Source organism: Malaya genurostris, chromosome 1 (assembly GCF_030247185.1).
Source record: "Malaya genurostris strain Urasoe2022 chromosome 1, Malgen_1.1, whole genome shotgun sequence".
Classification (NCBI taxonomy): domain Eukaryota; kingdom Metazoa; phylum Arthropoda; class Insecta; order Diptera; family Culicidae; genus Malaya; species Malaya genurostris.
The window spans coordinates 14,711,857-14,723,087 of record NC_080570.1 but is presented as its reverse complement, the minus strand read 5'-3'; the positions used below and the strand labels follow the sequence as shown (position 1 = coordinate 14,723,087).

At 33.8% G+C, this 11,231-nt stretch overlaps 1 protein-coding gene across 4 annotated transcripts in view; it reads left to right on the top strand.

The window, feature by feature from the left end:
* Positions 1-4,413: 4,413 nt before the first annotated feature.
* LOC131433074 (dynein beta chain, ciliary-like) overlaps positions 4,414-11,231 on the top strand; it is a 43,640-nt gene continuing 36,822 nt past the window's right edge. For all 4 annotated transcript variants that reach the window (XM_058599864.1, XM_058599844.1, XM_058599854.1 and 1 more), the window contains exons 1-3: positions 4,414-4,835; positions 5,331-5,501; positions 5,933-6,021. In XM_058599864.1, the coding sequence (XP_058455847.1) occupies positions 4,533-4,835; positions 5,331-5,501; positions 5,933-6,021 (563 nt within the window). In that variant the 5' untranslated portion in view covers positions 4,414-4,532. The remainder of the gene's footprint in view (positions 4,836-5,330; positions 5,502-5,932; positions 6,022-11,231) is intronic.

Genomic DNA, 11,231 nt, shown 5'->3' with positions numbered 1-11,231 from the left:
CTCGTCCATCGAAAAAGTGAAGAAAATCGTCGTGTTAGCATTAGATCGATAGCAGAGGATCTTTGTATCTCTTATGGATCGATTCAGCACATTTTGTTAAATTTTTGGGGTATGAAACATGTCGATGGGTTTTACATCATGAAAACGCGCCGTCGCATTCCAGCATTATTGTGATAGAATTTTTGGCCAAACACAAATCCGTAAGGCATCGCTCAGTCACCATGTTCGCCAGATTTGGCCCCTTGTGGTTTTTTCCTATTCCCTAAACTAAAACATCCGCTCCGGGGAACGCGTCATTACTCGATCAAGGACATAAAAAGTAATTCGCTAAAGGAACTGAAGGCCATCCCGGTCGTGGCCTATGGCAAGTGTATGGGAAACTGGATTGACCGCTGGTATGCTGTATTGGTGTTGGTTCAAAAGGAGCCTATTTTGTACTAAAATCTAAAAAAAAATTTTTTTTTATTCAGCCCGGATCAATTTTGATCAGAAGGTACAGAGTAGAGATGGGCAAAACGGTTCATTCCAGAGAACCGTTCAGTGATGCAGAGTTCTTATGAAAGAACTAGTTCTACTGAACACCGGGAATATTGTTCACAAACTTTAAAATCGATTTCCATTTTGTCTGCGATGGCTAGACCTATTTCCGCAAAATTAGTTTCAAAAGGTAGGTCGTATGATTCGAAAAAAAGGTAGGTCGTATGATTCGAAAACGAAGACCGACACCGGCTGATGCGCAGCAGATTTTCGGGTGCGTCACAATAGATTGAAGTTTATTTGAAAAAATATGCGTCGGACTCCCATGTTTCGCGAAATTTTCGCAACCGGTATAATTAGAATGATAACAATTATAAGAAAATTTTTACCACAAAGCATATTATATATTGCACGTTCAAAAGTTTACCCTGTATTGTATGAATTTCATACACAAAAGTAACAGGAGCGCAGGATTTCGCTTGAAGTAAAACAAACTACTCCAATTGGTAGCTTTCCTAGGTAACTCACTTTTCACGAATTCGATTCTACCGGTTCCCGGATTCCGGTTTCAGAAGTAGGGGAGGGGATTGGGTTACGAACCGGGCTGGGCTAATTGACCAATATCGCCAGCAAACTGAGTAAGCTTGTTCTTGGTCATGAGGCAGTTTTTTTTTTGCTAACACTAAAAATTTCATGACAGCTGCAGACGTGATATTGATAATTGATCGCGAATAGGTTTTTTTCATTGTCTCTAAAGTTCTATCCAAGTGGCTGAATTTGTGCCAAAGAGGTAAATGTTTTGCATATTTGATCAATGTTTTAATTATATTTTTAGTTTTTGTTATGTAGTATTGAGATTATAAGTATTTCGTTTTTGACCTTACACAAAATTGCATCATCACAGGGTTGTGAACCGTGTCGGTAGTTGGGTTATGAACCATCCGTATTTCATGCTAGAGTTGTATAAAATCTGTCAAATATCATTAGATCATTCAAGAAATTTTATTTAATTTGACTCTACTTGTGTTATTTTCTGTGTGATCTCGCCACTCGAGCACTAATGTTTTGTTACTTCTGGGCGATATTGGACCATTACAAGAAGCCGTACTCCCTAAAAATCGAAACGAAGTCACAAAGTTTAAGTCACCAGGAAAGGCTGCAAAGGAAAGACACAACCACCACCAATTAAGCGTTCCGAGACAAAAAAAAAACAAACATTTTCAGAACTATCGGATGAAGAATCCTAAAACTGCTGAAAACGAACCTCTAAAATAAATTCCCAAAATCGAGCCTCCTGTAAATAAATGCTCTTTTCGCTTTCCAAACAATTATGAGTGTTTCAATTCGGTTTTTCTGAATTCCGTCCGGATTTTACCGATGGTTCACAATCCAGGCACACGTGAAACAACCAAAAATCACTAAAAACTATGATAAAAAAGTTCGCTTTTAAATGGTATCTTGTATTTTTTGACATGTTTATTCTATAAAAACTTACAGATCAAAAATAAAACCCGGCTCACAACCCAGCCCTCTCTGCTACTTTTTCGTTTTTCACGAATCATATAAAGTTATTGTTTGAAAAAAACTACACATTTATATATGAGAATACGAGAGATATATGAGTAAGGCATCATTACACCACAAGATGGATTAAAACCGGCTTTTCATAGTATAAATACTTTCATTTCAGATGGAAATGTGCGAAAGTATATATTGCTCGAATAGTGAATAAATATAAGATTTTGTTTGAATTTCAATTACTTATCATAGAAAACAACATGACTTAAGGTGAATGTTGCTGAAATTTCATATGAACTATACATTAGTTCCATATCACGAATTTCGCGAACAAATGTTGGCAGCACCCTCTCAGATTTTAATGAAACTTGCTGTACTTGACTGTGTCACAAAAATCCACTTTGCATACCTCGTTTTTCCAAAACTGGTCTAGAATGTCTTTTGAAAAGGGCCAAACTTTTCTAACTAATTTTTTCAAATGGCTTTAGTCGAAGACCGACAATTCCTACAAAAAAAAAGTATTGTATGTGTGAATTTTACAAACTCAGTCAAACTTTCGAATGAAAATAATGAAAAAAAACCTGATGCCTTTCTCATATCAATCATACTATCATATATAACACTGTGGTATTCTTCAAAATAATTGTCTTCGATTCTTAAAAGAATAACCGAAATCGGTTTATTTGACCGTCTACTGATAAAAACTATCAATTGGAAAAGATTTGAGGTCGATTTAGAAATTTCTTTAAGGTTTTTCCTAATTTTCAGTGATGGTATACAATTTTTAACCCACTTTACCCTATATTTCCGGATCCGGAAGTCGGTTTCGCATGAAATTCAGGAATTACGTATGGGACCACAGGACCTTTCATTCGAATCTAAGTTTGTGAAAATCGGTTCAGCCATCTCCGAGAAAATTGAGTGACATTATTTTCACATTTTTATTGCATTATTTTCACATTTTTTATGCATATCACCCTGTAATTCCGGAACCGGAAGTCGGATCCAAATAGAATTTTGGAACTTTGTATGGGACCGTAGGGCCTTTCATTTGAATCTAAGTTTGTAAAAATCGGTTCTGCCATCTCCGAGAAAAGTTAATTATTTTCACATATTTGGTGCATATCACCCAGTTATTCCGGAACCGGAAGTCGGATCCAAATGAAATTCAGGAACTTTGTATGGGACCGTGAGACCTTTCATTTGAATCTAAGTTTGTGAAAATCGGTTAAGCCATCTCCGAGAAAAGTAAGTGACATTTTTTTCACAATTTTTGTACATATCACCCTGTAGCTCCGGAACCGGAAGTCGGATCCAAATGAAATTCTGGAACTTTGTATGGGGCTATGAGACCTTTCATTTGAATCTAAGTTTGCGAAAATCGGTTAAGCCATCTCCGAGAAAAGTGAATGACAATATTTGTCACACACACACACACACACACACACACACACACACACACACACACACACACACACACACACACACACACACACACACACACACACACACACACACACACACACACACACACACAGACATTTGCTCAGTTCGTCGAAGTGTCGAATCAAATCCGGCCAAATTAAGTGTGAAACACCTAAGTCCAACGTGTCGATTTTTATCAGTGTAGATCATTCTTGATGTCATGTTGTAAAACCTTATTGATTTGATATCCAATAGCTCATTTCTATTCAACCAGATCCATCCAGGTCTCAATCCAAGCTCGTAACAAAGTGATCAACACGTAAAATCCTGACCACGGTTGCTTCTACCGAACCAATTCAAAACATTCTTCCTGCCAACCGATCACCAAAACAACCCCGCACCCTGACCTTTTCCAATCAGTCCAGGGCAGGAAATCGGTCCCGAGTGCTCGTAGAACCACACTGGCAACTGTTTTCTCATCAAAGGTTACTCTTGTTATTGTTGTTGTTGTTTTGGATAGCGATGAAATTGACGGGTTCCGGTTCGAAGCCAGAGCGCCCCGGTGGGTAAAGTTTATTCCGTCGGCACTGTATCCGGAAGCGCCCAGCCCAGCACAGAACCCACCCAATACACTTCAATCGCGGTAAATGAAACAGTTTGGTGATGTGTGGAAATAAATTAGCTTACTTCCAATTTAAAGCGGAGGGTTGGAGGTCGGTCGTCAGCGGGGGTGTTGCACTTTACCAATGAGTTTGAATGGGAAAGTTTAATAGTTGCTTTTTTATGCTTTTGTAACGGCAGTACCGCCGCACTTAGCACCTTCCGGCTACACATGCCGGAGTCGCGTTAGTTACCACGCGAGGGTGAATACTAGTTCCCGCTTGTTTTTTGTTTTCTTGTATGATCGATTCCGTGGTGGTTTATTTTTCGAAAAGTTAGGCAGTTCCTGCCAACCACTGGAAACATTGAAGGTTCATTTTGCCAACGCAGTTGGCTGTGCTCAGACGCGTTTGAAATTTGTTTATTTTTTCTCCTGCTCCTGTCTGACAGTTGCAAGTTGAATTCTATCTTATTTTTTTCCTGTTTGCGGTCCGCTCGGAAGAAAGATCGCCATGACCGACGAGAAAAAGAAAAAAGAAGAAAAGGAAGATCCGTGTGCGGCCTTCGTCGGAAGCTACGTCCTGAAGACGATGCGCCTGAAGGAGGAAAAGTGGCAGAAGCTGATGGGCAACGAAGACTTCAAAGTGATCGTCATGGAGTGGGTCAAGCGGGCCAACGTCCGGCGGCTGATCGTGACACTGAACAATGCCGGTGCGCTGATTCCGACCCATTTCTTCCCGACGACCGGCAAGGGCAAACGGTGCTTCTTCGTCAAGGTCACGGAAACGGTTCTGAATGTGGACGACATTCGGGAGGTAGGTTTTTTTCAGGTTAGGTTGTGCTTTTCTCTGTATATTCTATCGTTCAAACAAGTGTAAAATGAAACACCTTTCTGCCCAAGGTTATTGATTACCTACACATAATTTACGCCTTTACAAAAAACAACAACTGACAATGGCACATTTCTATTCCAATCACTAATGGAATTGATTCTTCTCCGTCTACATCTCGTTCACGTAACGACGCAAAGAAAAAAAAAAGAAACCACTCTCAGATCAACCGCAGCAGCAGCAGTAGCTGTCAGTGCCATTCCGGAAACATTTCCGAGATTGCACCTGACCGATTAACCTCCTGTGTGAGTGCCGGGCAGTACGCATCACCTTTCATCTCATCATCATAACCATTAGGAGGAGCGCATGTTTCATCCCCCATCTTCCACCTAGACTCCCTGACTAACTCCCGGAAACCGTTTTTTCTTGTACTTTTTTTTGCTGCTTTTATCGTTCTCCTGTGGCGGCCGGCCACTACAGCAAATCATGTACGGAGACCTATCGGCGAATCCAATCGATGACCTTGCCACCATCGTGGACGAAATATTCTATCCAATCATCAGCAACCCGAGAAACCAGGACGGCTGGCCGGACGTAATCAAGAAGGACGTCGACAGCCACTTTCAGGACCTGAGGAACATCATTACCGAGGTAATTAGCGCCGGTCATCGTTGTTCTAATTGTTCTATTCGGCAAACAAATCACACCAACAACAATAAAACAAAACAAAAGAAGGCAACAATCGTTGATCATTACGTCGTCGTCATCATTGCGATTAGCGCACTTTGCCGTGACCAATGGAAGGCGGCGCAACCCAGGGGCGGTCATAAAACATGATAATCGCGCCAGGCGACGGAATCTTCTCTTTGTTCGGCTTCGTGCCATGAAGACATTACCGGAAATAATCGACTCTCGATTGTGGAAAAGTGTTCAGGTGCTATTCGATGTGCGGTTGAAGGTCGGAAACTCTTCCCACTGCGGGGTGATGGCTGATGGCGGGTTTATATGCAAATTTCGACGAATATCCTGAGTGATGTGCGATATTTCAGCGATGTTTTTTTCTTTCTTTTATTCCCCATCAGGTTAAGGGCAACATCATTAATCAAACACTTCTACCCATGCCAATATCGATCGGGGAGGTGGAGAGCGTCGGTCAGCAGATTGCCGAGGGGTGAGTATTTTCACACCGTATCTTTCTTTGTTCAGTGTGCTTCTTCGACTGTTAACGACTTCCACATTATTTCATCGATTATCGACGTCGCGGCAGGCAGGCGGGGTACGCTCGAATGCTTCTGCAGTTTTCTATTGACACTTCAGCATCATAATAGCATTCGCATGATTTGAGCTGCAAGCGAGAAACTGTCACGTCAAATAAGAAGCTTGGCATCCTTGAACAAACTCAGCAATATTTTCTCCTTTCCGATGCGTCCAATCTTCTAGCGGCTTAGTGATGGATCGGGATTTCTGCGGTGTCCAAAAGAATCGCAAAATTTACCGAAAATAACATAATTTACAGAAACTTACCGAAACTAGCAAAATTTTACAAATCAGGCCGAAACTTATTTATTCCAACGGAGTAAAATACATGATATTGACAATAATACTTATTTCAAAATTTACCGAAGTTTGTCGAATTTGCCCAAGTTTAAGAGTTATACCGAAATCACAACAATTTAAAAAATATGTCTAAATTTACAAAATTTTCCGCTGTTTACCAAATTCATTGGATTTAATGCAATACCGAAATTCACAGAAAATACAAATATACACGATATAGAGAACACAAAAATTAATCGAAATTTACAAAAATTTGCTAAATTTCTAAAAATTAACAACATCTTTTCTTGCCAATGTTACAGAAATTAATTATATTTGCACATTTCCCAACAAAATATATTAAATTAACCGCATTTACAAAGTTGACTGAAAATCACAATTACAAAATGTGTCAAGATATCCAAAAATTCACCGAATTTTATCGAAGTTTACAAAATTTCACAAATTAATTATATTTGCACACTTTCCAAAATGTATTGAATAAAACACATTTACAAAATTTACCGAAAATCGGTTAAATTAAAAATATTTTGCCGAAGTTAACAAATTAAATTTCGACACATTTTGTAACTTCGGCAAAATATACCGCAAAATATATGCTAAATTAAATTTTATCAAATTTAGAAAATATACCAAAAGTTACCGACGTTTACCAAATTTAACACAATAACAAAATTTACTAAACCTATAAATTCACGCGATTTGCAAAGTATAAAATTGAGAGATTAATTGCATTTACAAAATGTACCGAAAGCCAAATTTACAAAATTTCACAGGGCACAATATTTACAAATTGTGCCCAAATTTACAAATTTCGCCGAAAATTACAAAATGTGCCGAGATTTCCCAAAATTCACCGAGTTTATCGATGTTCACAAAATTACCGAAATTAACTATATTTGCATAATTCCCAAAAAATATGAAATAAACTGCATTTACAAAATCGACCGAAAATCGGCAAAATTACCAAAATTTCACGAGGCAAAATGTTTACAATTTGTGCCAAAATAATTTGCTGAAGTTACAAAATGTGCCGAAATTTACCAAATATACCGCAAAATTTATGCTTAATTAAATTGTATCAAATTTAGAACATTTATAAAATTCACTGATGTTTACCAAATTTACTGAATTTAACACAATAACAAAATTTATTAAAATTTCAAATTCACAAGGTTTGCAAATAATCAAATTTAACAAAATTGAAAAATTCGCTAAATTTGCCAAATCTTTTCTTACTAATGTTACCGAAATTAATTATATTTGCACAATTCCCGAAATATATGAAATAAACTGCATTAACAAAATCGACCGAAAATCGGCAAACTTACCAAAATTTCACGAGGCACAATACTTACGAATTTTGCCATAATTTACAGATTACAACATGTGTCGAAATTTCCCTAAATTAACTGCATTTATCGAAGTTTACAAAATTACCTAAATTAATTTTATTTGCACAATACCCAAAATATATGAAATTAACTGCATTTACAAAATTTGCCGATATTTTCCAAATTTACGAAATAAACCAGAAAAATTTATATTGCCGAAAGTTACAAAATGTGTCGAGAAATTCCCTAAATTTAACGAATTTATCGAAGTTTATAAAATTGCCAAAGTAAACTTTATTTGCACAATTCTCAAAATATATTGAATGTATTTTACATTTACAAAATTTACCGAAAGTCGACCAAATTAACAAAATTGTACGAGACACAATATTTACAAATTTTGCCGCAATTTACGAAATGTGTCGCGATTTACCAAATATACCGCAAAATTTATGCTAAATTAAATTGTATCAAATTTAGCTAAATTTAGGAAATATACCAAAATTTACCGGTGTTTACCAAATTTACTGAATTGAACACAATAACAAAATTTACTAAAATTATAAATTTACACGATTTGCAAATTATAGAATTGAACGAAATTGAAAAATTCGCTAAATTTCCCAAAACTTGCCAAATCTTCTTCTACTACTGTTACCGAAATTAATTATATTTGCACAATTCCAAAAATATAAGAAATTAACTGCATTTACAAAATTTACCAAAAATTTTCCATAATTCACCGAATTTAATAATATTTGCACAATTCTTAAAATCTAATGAATAAAATACATCTTCAAAATTCACCGAAAATCGGCCAAATTAACAAAATTTTACGAGGCACAATATTTACAAATTTTGCCGATATTTTCCAAATATATTGCTGAATATACGTGAAAAATTTACGCAAAATTTATGAAAAATTTCAAAGTGTACCGAATTCAGCAAAATTTTAAAAATATACCGATGTTTATCCAATTTACTAAGTTTCATACAATACAAATATTTACTAGAAATACGAAATTGCACGATATACAAATTACAAAATTTATCGAAATTCACGAAAATTTGCTAAATTCCTCGAAATTGGTCAAATCTTTTTTTACTAATGTTACCGAAATTATTTATTTTTGCACAATTCCTAAAATATATGAAGTTAAATACATTTACAAATTTTCACCGAAAAACGACCAAATTAACAAAATTTCCAACCAAATTAATTTAAATTTTGTGTCCAAATTTACAAATTTTGCCGAAAATTACAAAGTATGTCAAGATTTCCCTAAATTTATCGAATTGATCGAAGTTCACTAAATTATTTTAAACAATATTTACAAATTTTTGCCCAAATTCACAAATTTTACCGAAGTTTACAAAATGTGTCGACATTTTCCAAATTTACTAAATATAACCAAAATATCAACGCAATATTTATGAAGTGTACCGAATTTAGCAAAATTTTTAAAATATACCAAAATTTATAGAATTTACCGATGTTTACCAAATTTACTGAATTTAACACAATAATAAAATTACAAAAAAAAATACAAATTTGCTCGATATACAAATTACAAAATTTGTCGAAATTTACAACAATTACTAAATCAAAATTTTATTAACTTTGCGAAATTTATTGTAATCACGAAATTTATTATATACCAAAAATATATAAAATTAAATACATTTACAAAATTTACCGAAAATTTGTAAAATTTACAAATTGTGCCCATATTTATAACTTTTTTCAAAATTTATAAAATGTGTAGAAATTTCCAAAATTTTCCAAATTTGCCGGAAAATTTATGTAATATATCGAAATTTTAAGAAATTATCGACGTTTACCGAAATTTCCGAAATTTATCGAATTTTACAAAATTTACAAAGACTTAGAAAATATTCCAAAATTTACCGATGATCACTTAATTTACTGAATTTAACATAAAACCAAAAATGACAAATCTACATGATTCATAAATTACAAAATTCAACTAAATTTACGAAAATTTGCTAATTTCTAAAAATTTGCCAAATCTAAATATACTGATTTTGACCAAGTTTACCGAAGTTTCCAAAATTTTCAAGGTTACCGGAATAACCAAAGTTTTGAAAATATGCCATAAATTACCGATGTTCACTAAACTTACTGAATTTAACACAATGCTAAAATTTACAAATTGACATGCATTACAAATTACAAAAATTCGCTAAATTTCTAAAAATCTAGCCAATCTGATTAACTGAAGTTATCGAAATTTATTCCACTTACACAATTCCCAAATTAGATGAAATTAAATGAATTTACCAAATTTGCCGATATTGGTCCAAGTTTACAAAATTTTACGAAGCACAAAATATACAAATTGTTCCCAAATTTACAAATTTTGTCGAAAATTACACAATGTGCTGATAATTCTCAAACTTACCGAATTTTACAAAATTTGCAAGCATTCCAAATATTCCGAAACATACCAATGTTCGCTAAATTTACTGAAATTAATACATTATCGATATTTACAAATTGGCATGATTTACAAATAACAAATTTCAACTAAATTTACAAAAATTCGCTAAATTTCTAAAAATTTATTAAATCTAAATTTACTGAAGTTAAATGCATTTGCAAAATTTACCGAAATTAGTCCAAGTTTGCAAAATTTATGAAAGTACCAAAATTCATATAATATATAGAAATTAAAAGAAATTACCGACGTTTACCGAAATTTTTAAAAAATTGCAAAAGATTTCGAAATTATCCAAATTTAGAATATATTCCAAAATTTACCGATGTTCACTAAATTTACTGAATTTAACACAATATCAAAATTTACAAATTTACATGATTTATAAATTACAAAATTGAACAAAATATTTCAAAATTCCCTTAGTTTTTAAAAATTTGCCAAATTTAAATTTACTGATTTTGCCCAAATTTATCAAAATTTTGAATATATGCAAAAAATTATCGATGTTCACTAAACTTACTGAATTTACTGAAGTTATCAAAATTTATTACAATTACACAATTCTCAAAGAATATGAAATTAAATGCATTTACAAAATTTACCGAAATTATTCCAAGTTTACAAAATTTTTCGAATCACAAAATTTACTAATTGTGCTCAAATTTAAAAATTTTGTCGAAATTTACCAAAATTATCCAAATTTACCGAAGTTTGCAAAATTTATGAAGCACACGGAAAATTTTTTTTTAATATGCCAAAAATTTACCGATGTTCACTATATTTACTGAATTTAATACAATACCAAAATTTTAAAATTTTCGTGACTAACAAATTACAAAATTCAACTAAATTTACACAAATTCGCTAAATTTCTAAAAATATAGCTAATCTAAATTTAATGAAATTATCGAAATTTATTATACTTACACAATTCTCAAAATATATGAATTCAAATGCATTTACAAAATCTACCGAAATTAGTTCAAGTTTATAAAATTTTACGACCACGAAATTTACAATTTTTTCCC